This window comes from Thalassophryne amazonica, chromosome 13 (assembly GCF_902500255.1).
Source record: "Thalassophryne amazonica chromosome 13, fThaAma1.1, whole genome shotgun sequence".
Lineage (NCBI taxonomy): Eukaryota > Metazoa > Chordata > Actinopteri > Batrachoidiformes > Batrachoididae > Thalassophryne > Thalassophryne amazonica.
In genome coordinates, this window is record NC_047115.1 from 10,163,212 (window position 1) to 10,182,210 (window position 18,999).

The 18,999-nt window shown below is 43.0% G+C and overlaps 1 protein-coding gene across 1 annotated transcript in view; it reads left to right on the top strand.

Moving 5' to 3' along the window:
- The window catches only part of LOC117523815, a 129,220-nt gene extending 114,527 nt beyond the window's left edge, over nt 1-14,693 (top strand). The window contains exons 3-6 of the mRNA XM_034185424.1: nt 1,360-1,496; nt 5,342-5,463; nt 10,636-13,625; nt 13,656-14,693. Coding sequence (XP_034041315.1) covers nt 1,360-1,496; nt 5,342-5,463; nt 10,636-13,625; nt 13,656-14,693 — 4,287 coding nt within the window. The remainder of the gene's footprint in view (nt 1-1,359; nt 1,497-5,341; nt 5,464-10,635; nt 13,626-13,655) is intronic.
- The last annotated feature ends 4,306 nt before the right edge of the window (nt 14,694-18,999 follow it).

Below are 18,999 nucleotides of genomic sequence, written 5' to 3' on the forward strand. Positions count from 1 at the left end.
TTTATTTACAGTGTCTGTTTTTGTGGTTGAAATGAGATATAAATAATCTACCAAACTTTAAAAAAAGTACAAATTTCCATGTTATTTTGTCTAAAAATAAATGTCCTTATGTTAAACAAGAAATTATCTAATCTGAAATAACAGGTGGTTTTAATTTACAGATGAAAGGTTTCTAAAGAATCATTTATTGATTTATTTAGCTATTTTAATTACAAGTGTTCTAAACTTTTTAAAACAGTAATCAGAAATTCTGAGGTAACAAACAACAACAAAAAACATTTCCAAGAATTTTCTTCAGAAAACTGCTCTATAAATGAGCAGTCCTGTGACACATTTGTTTTGTACAGATCAGTGGTTTCTGCCACTAGTCTTCCATGTTTTGGCCCGACGCGTCGTTCCTATTGGACAACGCGAAACTATGTCACGGCTCAGCGCGTCGAAAGTTGGATTGGATTGAACTTTGACCGCGTCAGCCTGCCGAAAAGCCGCAATGCGCGCTCCCATCAGAAGCGTCGGTTTAGCTTGGCTTTTGATGCGATGCTTCTGACGCATCTAAAAAGCAACACATCTTATTGAAAATAATGCTTTTTAGACAGATTTTTGACGCATTTGACTCTTCCGACGTATTCAGTGTGAAAGGCCCATTAAAGGCCCATGAAAGGTCCATTACTCATTAGGCTAAGGTTAGCATACGTTTGGGGTTAGCATTCAGTTAGGGTTAGCATGCAACTTTAGCATTTGGCTAAGGTTTGGTTTACATGTGGTTTTATGTTGCAAATTATGAATAAACCCTATAGAACTGTAATAATGTCACCAATAATATACGCTGGAAGTAATCCTAGTTTCAAAATATTTGTTTGGTGCGACATAAGGTGGGCGCTAGTGGGCTGAGAACACCAAGTGAACACAGTGCACGTATTGCGTTCACTTGGTGTTCTCAGCAGTTTTCAGCAGCTGGCAGACAACCTACATAAGTTTAACAACAGCCGTTTGTAATTTTCTATAATCCATCTAATGTCCAGCAGGTGGCAGACATGTCTATGGAAGTTTAAATAGACAAAACAAAGCGTCCTTTTAAAGTGGTCTGGAGCATCAAATTTAATTACTGTCTGGATGAGGGCATTTACTGATTGGGTTATTATTTACAGAAACTGCCTGGGATGGACAAACCATCAGACACGGCACAAGGAATTGTGATTTTCTGACCAGGGACTTTGGTTGTCCTCTTTTCCAGACTCAGAATTAAAGAAGCCGGTGCTTCTGAGGTTGCGGGCTCCTAAATTGTCTCCCATCTGCTCTTGAAAGGTGTTCCATAAATAAACTTTCCTTCCTTGCTTAATACCTCTTCTTGCCTTCCAGCGCCTGAAGGAGCTGAAGCAGAGGGAGTTCTACAGAGCGCTGGCCTACAGGAGGGAGAGGAGGCGCAGGGAGGAGAAGAGAGAAGAAAGACCACTAAGCAGGCTCCATCAGCACGCAAAGAGGAGAGAGGGAGAATGGTAACTTAAAAAAATACATCTACAACATAAAGTACCAAACCCTGTTCACCTAAACGGGAGTTGTTCCCAGTGGGTGTTGGACTCTCTCAGGGTTGTCCCTTGTCACCAATCCTGTTTCTGATTTTCATGGACAGGATTTCAAGGTGGAGTATTGGAGGGTGTCTAGATCGGTGAACTTAGAATTGTATGTCTGCTTTTTGCAGATGATGTGGTTCTGTTGGCTTCACCAGACTGTGACTTGCGATGTGTACTGAGCAGGTTTGAGGTCGAGTGTGAGGGGACTAGGAAGAGGATCAGAGCCTCCAAATCTGAGACCATGGTCCTCTGTTGGAAAAGGGTGGATTGTCCTCTCTGGGTGAAGAAAGAGTTAGTGGCCCAAGTGGAGGAGTTCAAGTATGTCGCTGCTTCTTCAAATGGAAAGAGCCAGTTGAGGTGGTTCAGGCATCTGGTGAGGTGGTTGTCTCCTTAGGAAAGTCTTCCAGACACATCCAACTGTGAGGAGACCCAGGGAAGACCCAGGACACACTGGAGGGATTATACAACCCCTGGCAAAAATTATGGAATCACCGGCCTCAGAGGATGTTCATTCAGTTGTTTAATTTTGTAGAAAAAAAAAGCAGATCACAGACATGACACAAAACTAAAGTCATTTCAAATGGCAACTTTCTGGCTTTAAGAAACACTATAAGAAATCAAGAAAAAAAGATTGTGGCAGTCAGTAACGGTTACTTTTTTTAGACCAAGCAGAGGAAAAAAATATGGAATCACTCAATTCTGAGGAAAAAATTATGGAATCACCCTGTAAATTTTCATCCCCAAAACTAACACCTGCATCAAATCAGATCTGCTCGTTAGTCTGCATCTAAAAAGGAGTGATCACACCTTGGAGAGCCTTTGCACCAAGTGGACTGACATGAATCATGGCTCCAACACGAGAGATGTCAATTGAAACAAAGGAGAGGATTATCAAACTCTTAAAAGAGGGTAAATCATCACGCAATGTTGCAAAAGATGTTGGTTGTTCACAGTCAGCTGTGTCTAAACTCTGGACCAAATACAAACAACATGGGAAGGTTGTTAAAGGCAAACATACTGGTAGACCAAGGAAGACATCAAAGCTTCAAGACAGAAAACTTAAAGCAATATGTCTCAAAAATCGAAAAATGCACAACAAAACAAATGAGGAACGAATGGAAGGAAACTGGAGTCAACGTCTGTGACCGAACTGTAAGAAACCGCCTAAAGGAAATGGGATTTACATACAGAAAAGCTAAACAAAAGCCATCATTAACACCTAAACAGAAAAAAACCAAGGTTACAATGGGCTAAGGAAAAGCAATCGTGGACTGTGGATGACTGGATGAAAGTCATATTCAGTGATGAATCTCAAATCTGCATTGGGCAAGGTGATGATGCTGGAACTTTTGTTTGGTGCCTTTCCAATGAGATTTATAAAGATGACTGCCTGAAGAGAACATGTAAATTTCCACAGTCATTGATGATATGGGGCTGCATGTCAGGTAAAGGCACTGGGGAGATGGCTGTCATTACATCATCAATAAATGCACAACTTTACGTTGATATTTTGGACAATTGAAAGGATGTTTGGGGATGATTAAATCATTTTTCAAGATGATAATGCATCTTGCCATAGAACAACAACTGTGAAAACATTCCTTGCAAAAAGACACATAGGGTCAATGTCATGGCATAGGGTCAATGTCAACGAGCAGATCTGATTTGATGCAGGTGTTAGTTTGGGGGATGAAAATTTACAGGGTGATTCCATAATTTATTCCTCAGAATTGAGTGATTCCATATTTTTTTCCTCTGCTTGGTCTAAAAAAGTAACCGTTACTGACTGTCACAATCTTTTTTTCTTGATTTCTTATAGTGTTTCTTAAAGCCAGAAAGTTGTCATTTTAAATGACTTTAGTTTTGTGTCATGTCTGTGATCTGCTTTTTTTCTACAAAATTAAACAACTGAATGAACATCCTCTGAGGCCGGTGATTCCATAATTTTTGCCAGGGGTTGTATATCCCAGGTGGTTTAGGAACACCTTGAGATCTCCCTGGAAAGAGTTGGACAACTTGGCTAAGGATAGGGAAGTGTGGGGTGAGCTACTTAGTCAACTGTCACTGCAGCCTGGACCTGGATAGGTGCCTGCACTGAACGCTTTACTCACCTAAAATTTGTTGTTAATCATTCATTGTATATACAGTCATGTTGACTGTGATGTATCACCCAAAGTTCCGACACAGGATTATAACACGGACCTGACCTCAATCAACAAAAACCCCACATTAGTCTGAAGGCTACAATCATCACTGTCAGCTCAACGGGTTCTGTATCACTATGGCAACAAACTCTGAATCAGAAAACACTGGTTTGATTCTTTGTGGGGAAAAAAAAATCACAGTTTGCTCATTTCACAACAATCGTATATTTTTAGGGGAGGTGATGGTCTAGTGGTTAAGGTGTTGGGCTTTTCCAACCAGACCAGAAGATCATGGGTTCAAATCCCCGCCTGACTGGAAAATCACTAAGGGCCCTTGGGCAAGGCCTTTAATCCCCTATTGCTCCTGGTGTGTAGTGAGCGCCTTGTATGGCAGCACACTGTCATCGGGGTGAATGTGAGGCATAATTGTAAAGCGCTTTGAGTGTCTGATGCAGATGGAAAAGCGCTATATAAATGCAGTCCATTTACCATTTAAATGAAAAAGAAAATATCGTTAGCAAAATGTAACCATTAGGTTAAGGTTAGAGTTAGCATCAGGCTAAGGTTAGGGTAAATTAAAATTAAATTAATTAAAATTAGCATTAGGTTAAGGTTGGGTTAGGGTTAGGATTAATTTAAGGTTAGTGTTAGCGTCAGGCTAAAGACAGGTTAAGGTTAACAAGTTAATTTTAAGATTACCATTAGGATTAGGAAGGTTATCATTAAATTAAGGATAGGTTAGGGTTAAGATAAGGTTTCCAAGTTATGGCTAATATTAGGATTAGGTTAAAGTTAGCAATATGTTAAAGTTGGGTTAGGGTTAGCATTTGTTTAAGGTTAGAGTTAACATCAGGCTAAGGTTAAGTTTAACAAGTTAAGGTTCAGATTAGCATCAGGATAAGGTTAGGATTAGTATAAAGTTAGAGTTATCATTAAGTTTAGAGGTTGAATTAGTCAGCATTAGGTTAAGGTTAAGATAAATTTGTATTAGGTTAGGAATTCCAGTTTAACATCTTGAATGCACATAACACACTTGTAAATTTTTTAATGTCACAATTCAAGACTTCACAGCAACCACAGGTTTCTCTTTTGGAGGAACCAAGTGAACTTGATATCATTGCCTCAGCTGTTAGAGTTCCAGTACGGCTTTTTGATTCTGAGTCTACAGGTCCAGAAGAGTTTCTCAACCTTGGACCCCAAATTCAGTGTCCTGAAAATTTCTCAACTTTGAGACCCTCATGAGTGACTCATGTAAAAGTGTAACTGTCCAACTGTCTGTTTTTGGTTCCTCCAACATTTTAAACTCCTTTACGTTTGACTGTTGGTTGATTGTATTTTATGATGATGTGTATGTTTTTAGTATGTGGCTTTTATTTTAAATTTGTTCAAGTATTTGTTGTCATTTTATCATCTTTAATTTTGGTTAACTTCTGTAGGACTTTGTAATTTTACAAGTGGCTTTTAAATAATTCAATATCAATATAATGATAAAACTATTATCATCAGCTTCATGCGCTGTAAGTGAACAAAGCTGTATTTCTTGTATGAAATGTGAAGATGAAAGTTTTATTTATTTACTTAATTTAAATTTTTTTGTTCTTTTATTGTGTTCTCCCCACTCCTCAGTGCTCCAGGTTCTGGTCCCATGTTCAGGTCCACCACTGTGGCAGTTGACCCAGTAAACCAGACCAGACCAGAATTGGTCCAGAATTGGGTTGACATCCATACCAGTGGTACCACAATAACAAGTAAGAGTTACTGGTTTGAACAGGGCATGTAATAATTTCAGAGATTATATTACAGTGCTTTTAAAAGAAGCATGATGTACCGTCCTTGTGTTCAGAAATAAACTTATTTACTATGTATAATTATATTCAACAAATAAAAATAAAAATACATAATATTTAATTCAGTGAACAAAGTTACTGAACCACAATAAAAACAAAAACTATAAAGAAACTTGAATACACCATTTTCTTCTTGGACGTCATTTACATCAATCTTTTGGAAATACAAACAGTATATTAGTGTCCAGTAAATCTGTCTGGATGAGCCAGTTCTTAAAAATTGGAGAAGAGTGAGGGAAGCCACCAAGACACCCACACAACTCTGAAACAGTTGTAGGCTTCTGTGGTGGTGATTTGTGAACATATGCAGCGTGCATCTTTTATTACTTGCATCACCAAAGGATTTAAATACATGAAAACTGATCAATTCTAGGCTCAAGTCTCCCATGTGTCTTCTGACAAACTGAAATTTAAATTTTCCTTCTTTTGAACAAAATCTTTCTCCATTTCACCAAAACTACAAATAATGACAATAATACAATCTCATATTTTACAAATTGCCCAAAATACCTTTGTTACACCCACATATGCACACTGCACAGGATTAAAAACATCCAGGTGTAACATGAAAACTAGCAGCTGCGTTGTTTGAGTGCTAAGGCCTGAAATACATCGCATGTGCCAGATGCAGATCACGTTGGACACACACATCATTTGTGTGTGTGTGTATTTACACTGGACTGTGTTTCCGCTATGTTTGCATTGCATCACTGCTCAGTCTTTCTACATGATTTGTCTTTGATAATGACTTTTATTCCACACTGCATCATCTGTGACCTTTTTTTTTTTTTGGCACAATTTTTAAGGCCACAATCACATTGGGCTTTTGTGTGTGTATGTGTGCACAGTTTTCTTTTGTTTCTTGATTGTTTAACTAATATTCTACTTTTTCTAATATATAAACTTACAAATATAAATATTTATGCAAATACACAGACTCACCATCTTTTCCTTTGTTAGATTATTTTTATAATCCAGATCCTTTGGCTCAGGTCACAGGTTTAGATGAGGAGCGTTTGCTGAAGTCAAGACCAGAAAGTGACTTCTTCTAACTGAACAGCAGTTACGTGACTTTTTTCAGCTGCTGAAAAACTTCTTTTCATTGTATTTCTATTTTTCATGTCTGTAACTTCGTTCCTAAGTCACAGAAAGTCCAGTAACAGGTGATAATTATTTAATGTTGCTGTATGATCTCAAAATGAAAATAGATGTTGGGTCTATTCTCAAGGGGGGCGTGGTACACGCAGGACAACATGCGTCCGAGATGCTTTACTCATGTCGACTGTGTGCAAGGTTTGTGCACGTTGCACTTGTAGTGTGTTTCAGGCCTAACTCTAAAACTGAATCTGCTTTGCATTCTGCAAAGTTTTGCTGCTTTGAAGTTGACAGCAGTAATAACATAGAAGAACTCTGGTTCAAGTCAAAGTCCTAAATGCATTTTTCACATTTAGTATCAGAAGAGTAATAATTCCTGTTAAGGCTTCTCTCCTAAAATGCTTTCCTGGTATGAGAAGAAGGCACAATATGCATTATGTTTAAAGTTATGACTCATCTTCAGACCTTCAGTCAAGAAATAATCATCTGCCGTGCTCACACAAAGACAGATGTATATCTGGCAGCATGTTTTCCCCCCAAAAATGGATTTACAAAGTGGATATTACATGTCAGAGTAAAACCCTTTATCTTAATTTTTCCTCCTATTCTTAGTCACGCATACATTCATTGCGGTGGTTTCCTTCCTGCACCCCTAAATCACATTCTGTTGTGTTGAAAGAAGCTAAAGAGTAACGGCAAGGAGCCAGAAATACTGAATCATGTGCAAAACGATTACTGGAAGGGTGTTCTTGAAATGAATGCTGCTGTCTTTCCAGTCAGGTTAGATAATCCTGCACGATGCTTTATGGAGATATACAGTAGTGTTCAGAATAATAGTAGTGCTATGTGATTAAAAAGATTAATCCAGGTTTTGAGTATATTTCTTATTGTTACATGGGAAACAAGGTACCAGTAGATTCAATAGATTCTCACAAATCCAACAAGACCAAGCATTCATGATATGCACACTCTTAAGGCTATGAAATTGGGCTACGTATTAGTAAAAAAAGTAGAAAACATTCACAATAATACAACCCCTGGCAAAAATTATGGAATCACCGGCCTCGGAGGATGTTCATTCAGTTGTTTAATTTTGTAGAAAAAAAGCAGATCACAGACATGACACAAAACTAAAGTCATTTCAAATGGCAACTTTCTGGCTTTAAGAAACACTATAAGAAATCAGGAAAAAAAATTGTGGCAGTCAGTAACGGTTACTTTTTTAGACCAAGCAGAGGGAAAAAAATATGTAATCACTCAATTCTGAGGAAAAAATTATGGAATCATGAAAAACAAAAGAACGCTCCAACACATCACTAATATTTTGTTGCACCACCTCTGGCTTTTAGAACAGCTTGCAGTCTCTGAGGCATGGACTTAATGAGTGACAAACAGTACTCTTCATCAATCTGGCTCCAACTTTCTCTGATTGCTGTTGCCAGATCAGCTTTGCAGGTTGGAGCCTTGTCATGGACCATTTTCTTCAACTTCCACCAAAGATTTTCAATTGGATTAAGATCCAGACTATTTGCAGGCCATGACATTGACCCTATGTGTCTTTTTGCAAGGAATGTTTTCACAGTTTTTGCTTTATGGCAAGATGCATTATCATCTTGAAAAATGATTTCATCATCCCAAAACATCCTTTCAGTTGATGGGATAAGAAAAGTGTCCAAAATATCAATGTAAACTTATGCATTTATTGATGATGTAATGACAGCCATCTCCCCAGTGCCTTTACCTGACATGCAGCCCCATATCATCAATGACTGTGAAAATTTACATGTTCTCTTCAGGCAGTCATCTTTATAAATCTCATTGGAACGGCACCAAACAAAAGTTCCAGCATCATCACCTTGCCCAATGCAGATTCGAGATTCATCACTGAATATGACTTTCATCCAGTCATCCACAGTCCACGATTGCTTTTCCTTAGCCCACTGTAACCTTGTTTTTTTCTGTTAGGTGTTAATGATGGCTTTCGTTAGCTTTTCTGTATGTAAATCCCATTTCCTTTAGGCGGTTTCTTACAGTTCGGTCACAGACGTTGACTCCAGTTTCCTCCCATTCGTTCCTCATTTGTTTTGTTGTGCATTTTCCATTTTTGAGACATATTGCTTTAAGTTTTCTGTCTTGACGCTTTGATGTCTTCCTTGGTCTACCAGTATGTTTGCCTTTAACAACCTTCCCATGTTGTTTGTATTTGGTCCAGAGTTTAGACACAACTGACTGTGAACAACCAAAATCTTTTGCAACATTGTGTGATGATTTACCCTCTTTTAAGAGTTTGATAATCCTCTCCTTTGTTTCAACTGACATCTCTCTGTTGGAGCCATGATTCATGTCAGTCCACTTGGTGCAACAGCTCTCCAAGGTGTGATCACTCCTTTTTAGATGCAGACTAACGAGCAGATCTGATTTGATGCAGGTGTTAGTTTTGGGGATGAAAATTTACAGGGTGATTCCATAATTTATTCCTCAGAATTGAGTGAGTCCATATTTTTTTTCCCTCTGCTTGGTCTAAAAAAGTAACTGTTACTGACTGCCACAATTATTTTTCCTGATTTCTTATAGTGTTTCTTAAAGCCAGATAGTTGCCATTTGAAACAACTTTAGTTTTGGGTCATGTGTGTGATCTGCTTTTTTTCTACAAAATAAAACAACTGAATGAACATCCTCCAAGGCCGGTGATTCCATAATTTTTGTCAGGGGTTGTAGTAGCATCTGCTGTTGACGCTACAAATTCAAAACTATTATGTTCAAACTGCTTTTTTAGCAATCCTGTGAATCACTAAACTAGTATTTAGTTGTATAACCACAGTTTTTCATGATTTCTTCACATCTGCAAGGCATTAATTTTGTTGGTTTGGAACCAAAATTTTGCTCGTTTACTAGTGTGCTTGGGGTATTTGTCTTGTTGAAACACCCATTTCAAGGGCATAAGGAAACATGACCTCTTCAAGTATTTTGACATATCCAAACTGATCCATGATACCTGGTATGCAATATATAAGCCCAACACCATAGTAGGAGAAACATGCCCATATCATGATGCTTGCACCACCATGCGTCACTGTCTTCACTGTGAACTGTGGCTTGAATTCAGAGTTTTGGGGTTGTCTCACAAACTGTCTGCGGCCCTTGGACCCAAAAAGAACAATTTTACTCTCATCAGTCCACAAAATATTCCTCCATTTCTCTTTAGGCCAGTTGATGTGTTCTTGGCAAATTGTAACTCTTCTGCACGTCTTTTATTTAACAGAGGGACTTTGCGGGGGATTCTTGCAAATAAATTAGCTTCACACAGGCGTCTTCTAACTGTCACAGCACTTACAGGTAACTCCAGACTGTCTTTGATCATGCTGGAGCTGATCAATGGGTGAGCCTTTGCCATTCTGGTTATTCTTCTATCCATTTGATGGTTGTTTTCCATTTTCTTCCCATGCGTCTCTGGTTTTTTGACCATTTTAAAGCATTGGAGATCATTGTAGATGAACAGCCTATAATTTTTTGCACCTGCGTATACATTTTCCCATCTCCAATCAACTTTTTAATCAAACTACGCTGTTCTTCTGAACAATGTCTTGAACGTCCCATTTTCCTCAGGCTTTCAAAGAGAAAAGCATGTTCAACAGGTGCTGGCTTCATCCTTATATAGGGGACACCTGATTCACACCTGTTTGTTCCACAAAATTGACGAACTCACTGACTGAATGCCACACTACTATTATTGTGAACACCCCCTTTTCTACTTTTTTTTACTAATAGCCTTAAGCGTGTGCATATCATGAATGCTTGGTCTTGTTGGATTTGGGAGAATCTACTGAATCTACTGGTACCTTGTTTTCCATGTAACAATAAGAAATACACTCAAAACCTGGACTAATCTTTTTAGTCACATAGCACTACTATTATTCTGAACACTACTGTAAGTGTCAGCTACTTTCATTCTTCCTGCTCTCCTGTTTGTCCATCTAGAGCCTGAAGCCCAACTGATCCAGCCACACCTTCCCCTGGATGCTAGACTGGAAACCAGACTCCTAAACAGCAAGCAGTGGGGGTACAACCAACAAGACACCAGCTGTACTACAACTACAACTACTACTCCTGCATCTGACACCTCCCTCTTCAGCAAGTCCATCAACAACTTAGACCAAGACCACACCTCAAAGATATCATGGTCTAAAGGTTATTTAAGCAAGACCAGTAGTCCTAGTGCCATCTCAACATCTGCCATTAATGACACAATATTTGACCAAACTACAATGACCGACATCAGCAAGAACACCACGAGCAACATCACAATCAACCATATCAGAGCCTCTGCATCAGGTGCCCACTTTGTCCCCGGCAGAATCCGACCTGTGTCCTTTTCACTGCCCAAGAGGAGTTGTCTTCTTCTCCACCAATCAGCTGCTGTCTTCATCCAAGCTGGGAAGAGTTCTGGCTTGACGGGCAAAAAACAAGGTGTGACAGAAAGAGCCAAAGAAGTGGAGGACAAAGTTTCAGAACAACAGCTCAAATCTCTAGGGTCTCCAGAGGTGGAACTCAAGAATCAGTGGCAGGCTGAGACTGGAAACCACCAAAGAACTGCAGCAGAACTCCCTGCTCACCACAGTGAGGCTGGACCCAATATGGCTATAGACAAGAGAACTGGAGCACCACCTCAGCCTGGGGCCCAGGATCCTCCATGTAACCATGATATGATCAGGGTTGAGGATTCTGTTATCAGGGTTAACACAGCCCAGGTCTCCTTACATAATGGACATTGTACTGGAACCCAGGATGGGAATGAACGCAAGACTGAAACTCAACCTTACTTAAACAGGGAGTTTCCAGTTCAGCCATCTTCAAGTAACAGTGTAGGTCCAGAACCTGAAGTTGAATTCCACAAGGATGTGGGAAACCAAAGAGAACTAGACCCCAATACCGGCAACCACTTTACACAACCTGAAGAAATAGTTTCCGCCAATACAAGCCTGCCTCAAACTTCAAACATCAGTGAGCCAAAAGAGCCTTTGATTCAAACGCAGCACTCTCCTATGTCAAAAACGGACACAGGTGCCAATTCTTTGGTTCCTAGTCACCCCAAAGAACCGTTCTGTCAGGTTGTGAGTCGGGACGGCAGCAGGGTTCTTCTGTGGCCATCAGAGATGATCAGCTACACCCAGACATCACCCTCCATCTCCTACAGCGTCAACCCTCTCCTGTACGACTTTAGAGCACATAACAAGGCCAAGGAAGGGGACAACGGGAAGAAAGGCAGGTTAGAGGACGGGAGTGAAAGTAAAAACGCAGCTGTGATCAAACAGGCCAAATGCAAGCAAAGGCAGGAAGAGATGGAGGGAGGACAGGAGGTGATGATAGATGAAAGAGAAGAGGATGAAGGAGAAGAAGCAGGAATTTTTACGGAGGCTGTGCCGCGCTCCAGTAGCAGCAATGTAGTTGTGGAAAGTGATGAAAGTGCTCAAAAACTCATTCCCATTTCTGCAGCATTCCACCTTGCGCAGATGCTTGGTAGCGGCCTTCAAAAAAACGGAAAGAAGAAGCGGAAAAGGAGGCGGAAGAGGCGGCGAGGTATGAGGAGAGGAATGAGGAAGAGAGGGAGGAGGAAGAGAGGAGTGGCGGTGGAAAGAAAAGATCCAGAGAAGGAGAAAAGGACAAGTTTTTGTGTGAATCAAAAATGTGAAGTGAGAGCAGGGGAGAGGTTACGAGGGAAGATGAAAAGGGAAGGCAGTGAAAAAGACGAGATGGGCGAGAACGGGCTATTAAGTAATCTTGTAGTGCATCGGCTGGTGGGAGGGAAAGAAAAGCGGATGAGAGGAGAAGAGAGGAGAATAAGTGGAGATCAGACGGAACAAGATAGGGCAGAGAGAAATGACAAGGGGAGAAGGGAGCTATTAAGTAATCTTCCTGTGAATCGGTGTAACCAGCTGTGCCTGCAGGTGAACAGGGAGGCCAGTCGGCATCAATCCTCGCAATCAGCCGCTGGGTGGGACCAGGGTCTGAAAAAGCCGCTCTGCAGGGGTTCAGCATGCAACTCAGTGATTAGCCCTGTCCCCAAGTCTGTTACAGAGACACCACGCTGTCCTGCAATTACATCCGACCCTGCTCACAACGACTCAGAGGCAGCGGAGGCGCACAATCACACGCGAGCGGGAACAGACGAAGGGCACAGAGATGAAGAGCGGCTGAATCTCAACACGCCGGAGATAACAGCTGTTGAAAATGACAGACAAAAAGTGTGCAAGCTAGCAATTAGAGGCAGCACCTTTCCCTGTAGAGACCCAGCTTGCGAGTGTGAAATTCATCTTGCTCTTACACCTCACCCAGAAACAGCAGATGATCCAGCAGGTAGCCATGTCTCTGCTCCCTTCAGAGAAACAGTGTGGAGTCAGAGACAAATACTACCTACAGGATATAGAAAACCTGCATGTGGAGGCATGAGCCCACCTGGCAATGTGATTTCAGAGAGCGGCGCAACATCTGGGAAGAGAAAGAGGGGACCAACAGACACTGGAGCAGCACAGAGGAAGAAATGTAAACGGAGAACGAGACAAATGAAGACAGGAGTTCATGATTTGACAATGACGAAGATGCTGAATCACTCAAGTCTTCGCACTCAGCTCAGCGGGAGCGCGGCCCTCGCAACGGCCTTTAGAGTCAACAGTAACGACACCGAGACATGTTCGGATGGGTGCTGCACTCGCAGCAGTCCTCAGGGAGAAGTAGACAATAACTGCACAAACTGCGCCTTAGCTTACAGGACAAAACTGCCACATAACGCAACTGACAAACAGGGAACGTTTACGCTCAATGACATCGGTGACACATTCAGTAACTGTGGCGACAGCACACCTGATGACTACAGTAAAGAAATACATAACGGGAATGACGATTTTTGCTATAACGAAAGCACATGTGATGCTAGCGAGCAAGATAACGTGCATGACAATCTTTGCAGCAACAAATTCATTCACTTAAGTTTCAGGAGTGATGAAGGTGACGATGACGCTTGTGATAATTGTTCAGCTAACAGGAGTGTTCAGTTTTCGCAAATATGTCATGCTACAGACAACCCGGTGGAGAAAAGAGTGAACTGCAGGTCTAAGCTGTGCACAGTCTGCTCTAATGATCAAAATCGTGACCAATGTCGATGTCACAACGTGCTTGCTAGCAAAGGTTTGTCTGGTGGCTGTGGTGGCGAGCACTGTGCTTGCTGTAGCGGTAACAGTAGTGACACATCTAAGCGCAGTTGCACAAACATGAAAGTGCACAGTCACAATGGCGAACACAAAGCTCAGTGTGACGTTCAAAAAGAGATCCAGCCTTCTGATTTAGCACCCGATTTCAATATCTGCAGCAGCGATATCAATCACTGCAGAAACGGTGTGTGCGACACTGACAGTGATCGGTGTAATTATGTCGCTGACTGTAATAACTGCGGTGACGACTCTGATAAGAGCCCCAGAAGTGGAAAAGAAGCGTCTCCGCATATTGATGCGGGAAACGAAACAGAGGAGACGGAACAAAGTGAGAGAGAGACGGCTGACCACAGACGGGGAGAGTGGGAGAAGGAGTGGGTGAGGAGAAAGGAGGAGAAGCAGAGGGAGCTAGATTTGGAACATCTCTACCCCGAAAAAAGACTTTGTTTCCTCCCTCCTCCCTGCATCCCTGTCCATGCTCCTCTCCTCCTCCCGCCACCCCTGTCCTCCTCCTCGTCCTTCTCCTTTCGTCACACCATCGTCCAGCACCATCTGTCCCTCCTCCCACCTCCTTCACACCTCTCCATGCCCTCCTACCCACACCTTCTCCCCTCATTTTCCACGCACCTTGCTCCCCTCTCTGCGAGTCTCACTCCCGCGCCTCCTCCGCCACCGCCACCTCCTCCATTCTACTCCTCACTCGCCATCCGCTTCCCAGATGCCCCTGGTTCTTATCCCTTAGCAACAGCGTTCCATCACGTGCAGAGTCACCGTCCGTGTCTGTACCGCCAGCCGTATCCGACGGTCCTGCCCTTACCGGTGTTGTTTTGAAAAGTAAAGAATCAAAAAGAGAGAAAAAAGTACACCCACGAAAAGTGTGTTTATTCCGGTTTTTAAGGAAAAGCTGTCAGCCGCGTGACTTTTGTGTGTGTCACTACCTGCATGTTTGAAGCAATGATGAAATGCAAAGTATAGCCATTTCTACAAGTACAAAAACAAAACAAGTTCGCCTCCATCTTAAAGTCACCCTCTGAGAACCTCAGCACTTCATCTAAACGCTCCTAAGCATTGATTCACACTCTGGTGGGGGGCGGGGGGGAGACGACAGCTAATTATCTTCATCAGTCACAATCCCAGTCCAAATGAGCCTCAGGTGTGCAGGCAGCAGCATCGTGGCAGCGAAGCACAGCTGGGCTCATTTCCGTCAACACAAATCAGACATTGCTCCTGTTCTGCATTTTAAAACAATCATTTCTTTCCAAGGAAGGAGAGAAGATTTACAGTTTGTAATCTTGACGAAGAACCCCTGATAATCTGAAAGTTACACTGAAACACATGTTAGATCCTCGAGTGAAAACGCGTCTTTGTGATCATGCAACAATTAAATACAAAATGTAAAAAAAAAAAAAAAAAAAATCAGACTTAAAGTAATAGACATGGCGACATCGATGCACTGACCCTGAAATTATCTATGAACTGGTCAGTGGCTTGTTTTCAAACTTAAAGCTGTACGGCCTTTAAAATAAAAAAACAAAAACAAAAAAAAAAACCTGACAAAATTTAGTTTTAAACTTAACTCATTTAATGTAGAGAAGATAAATGTCTGGGGGGGTTGGCTTCCATGGCAATATTTTCTTTCCTTCCAACACCATCGTGTAGGACAGAATGCAGGAGGAAGTGCGTGTGTGCATCTGTGAGGTTTTAAGATGACCTTTGACATAACCCACTGCTGATTGGCATTCCTGGGGTTGTGCACGCCAACATCCAGTTACGCCAATGTCTTGTAAATCACTTCAGAGGTATCTGGTTTCCAAAGCAGCATTTATACTGGTAGGTTTATTTTCACTAACTTTTACAAAATATAGAGAAACATTTTTCTGCAGCTGATGTCACGCAGCCTCTCTTTACTCTGACTGGCAGTCACCATATCCTTCTCCAGCATAGCGTGAAGCTCGGGGAAGCCCCCACGTGATTTATGCCATCGCTATCAAATGTATGTATGGCATCTGATTGCCTTGAATTTCTCCCCTTCAGGGGTTGAAATTCTAAACCGTCTTCCAGACAGCAGAAATTTTGATCATATTGGCAACATCATATTATGAATCCCTTATTTAAATGCCTAGGAATATTATAGTGGCACCAAAATAAATTCTTTATGACTTAAATCTTAAAAGAACCAAAGGCTGTACAGCTTTAATAACAAAGTTGAATTAAAGCACTGTATTTTCCAGAGAATAAGTCACACCTGTTAAAAAAAACCCATATACAAGTTGCACCAGCATATGTCACGCTTTTTTTTAAATGTTTTATTAGTTCTTTAATAAAAAATAATAAATGCAGATTAATAAAAAGTGTATTACATCAAGTCACAAATCTCTCAAATTAGTTTATTTCATGTTTTGAATCCTGGGAAAACCTAAATAATCATTATAATTATTATTATTAATAAGAAATGTGTGATTTTTCGGTATATAAGTTACTTAAAAAAATATTCCGAGTTCTACCCCTGAAAATATGGCAGTTTCGCGGTTACTCTATAAATGCAAAAGTTCAAAGGTCATTGAGAGGCTCTTGTGAGACAGGTTGTAGGAACCTTAACTTTTGGAAATAAAAACAAAAACTGACAATCACCTTTACAGTAGAATTATTAAATGTGACACACATCATGCATCTTGTATTACACATCATACATCTTAAATTAAAAATATACATATTTCTCACAAACTTGTCTGTGTTCTGCTCGCAGAGCTCAAGCATGATCATCAGTGTTGCCAAATACAGCTGATGGTTTCCAGCACAAAAACGGTTTAAAACCACCAAAATGCACACAAACTGTACACCTATAAAAATAATAGTTATTTAATATATGTTATATTTTAACTTTTCCCAGTTGCTTGGTGTATCAGAAATAGCAATGAGGCTGAAGTGTAGTTAAAAATTCTACAGCAGCAAACAGCAACACATGCAGGCTTTGGGTTGGGACTCTGATGAGACTTTAAATATTATCTCTGTTGGGAAAGTGTAGGTACACGGACCCACAACAGGGGGCGCAAATGAACGGACAATGGAGTAGGTCAAATAACAACACTTTACTGTTGTGAATGTGCACAACAAATACAACAGATTGCAACAATAGACAAGAGTCAATTCACAAAGGTGTCGTGTGGGCAGGCTCGAAGATAGGAGACGCCTGTCCAAAGCAGAACCGGAACCACACGATTTCCTCCGCCACCAGACCCCGGGAATACTGGAGCCGCCAAGTCCCGAACTCCCAGGTGGCCACTGCCTGCGCGTGTCGGACCTGGTACTGCTGGCGAGGAACAAAAAAGCAATTAACTGAGGATGCGTTTGCACCCAGGAATCAGTTCGGCAGGAAAGCTACCTCCACCTCTCGTTGGAAAAGCAGTCCACAGTATAATGCACAAAGTCACAAAGGATACTGTCAAAACAGTCAGCTGAGGTACGTTACCTTCCAGGGTAGAACGATATCTCGGCAAAGAGGTGGAGACGTCATCCTGCTGATGTACCCCTGCTGATCAGGTGATTGGTAACAGCTGTTGCAGGTGATGTGTGACAGCTGTCACCCTGGCTGCTCCTGTGAGGCGGCTGCGCCCTCTGGTGCCTGGAGCCCGCACTCCAGAAAGGGCGCCCCTCTGGTGGTGGGCCAGCAGTTCCTCCTCTTCTGGCGGCCCACACAACAGGACCCCCCCCCCTCAACGGCCGCCACCAGGCTTGTCCGGTGGCGGCGGTAGAAATCGGCCAGGAGGGCCGGGTCCAGGATGAAGCTCCTCTTCACCCAGGAGCGTTCTTCGGGTCCGTACCCCTCCCAGTCCACCAAATACTGGAAGCCCCGGCCCATCCTACGGACATCCAAGAGCCGGAAACAACGGGGGCTGATACCCCAGACACACCTCAAAAGGGGAGAGGCCGGTGGCTGAAGACACCTGGCTGTTATGGGCATACTCGATCCAGGCCAAGTGGGTACTCCAGGCCGCCGGGTGCGCGGCAGTCACGCAGCGCAAGGCCTGTTCCACTCCTGGTTACCCGTTCTGCTTGCCCGTTGGTCTGAGGGTGGTACCCGGACGAGAGATCACCGTGGCCCCCAGTTCCGGCAGAAGCTCCTCCAGACTCTGCGAGGAGAAACTGGGGACGCGATCGGAGACGATGTCTGTTGGAATCCCATGCAGCCGGACGACGTGGTGGACCAGGAGGTCCGCTGTCTCCTGGGCTGTTGGGAGCTTCGGGAGGGCCACGAAGTGGGCCACCTTGGAGAATCGGTCCACTATCGTGAGGATGGTGGTGTTACCCTGGGAGGGCGGGAGGCCCGTGACAAAATCCAGGCCGATGTGGGACCAGGGGCGATGAGGCACAGGCAGCGGCTGGAGTAGTCCTGATGCCCTGCGATGGTCAGCCTTGCCCCTGGCGCAGGTGGTGCAGGCCTGGATATAATCCCGGACGTCGGCCTCTAGGACGCCCACCAGAAGCGCTGCCGGACCACTGCCACGGTTCTTCGCACCCTGGATGACAGGAGAGCTTGGAGCCGTGACAGAAGTCCAGGACTGCAGCCCTAGCTTCTGGTGGGACGTATAGTTTGTTCTTCGGCCCAGTTCCGGGGTCCGGGCTTCGTGCCAGGGCCTCCCGGACGGTTCTCTCTACGTCCCAGGTGAGGGTGGCCACGATAGTGGACTCCGGGATGATGGGTTCCGGTGGATCCGACAACTCCGCCTTGACTTCATCTTCATGTACCCGGGACAGGGCATCCGATCTCTGGTTTTTGGTCCCGGGACGGTAGGTGATCCGGAAGTCAAAACGGCCGAAGAACAGTGACCAGCGGGCTTGCCTGGGGTTCAGCCGCTTGGCGGTCCTGATATACTCCAGGTTCCGGTGGTCAGTGAAAACCGTGAAAGGCACGGACGTTCCCTCCAACAGATGTCTCCACTCTTCAAGAGCCTCTTTCACCGCAAGGAGTTCTCGATTGCCGACGTCATAGTTCCGTTCGGCCGGGGTCAACCTGCGGGAAAAATAGGCACACGGGTGAAGGACCTTATCAGTCTTCCCGCTCTGGGAAAGCACAGCTCCTATCCCTGAGTCCGAGGCGTCCACTTAAACCACTAACTGGCGACTAGGATCGGGCTGC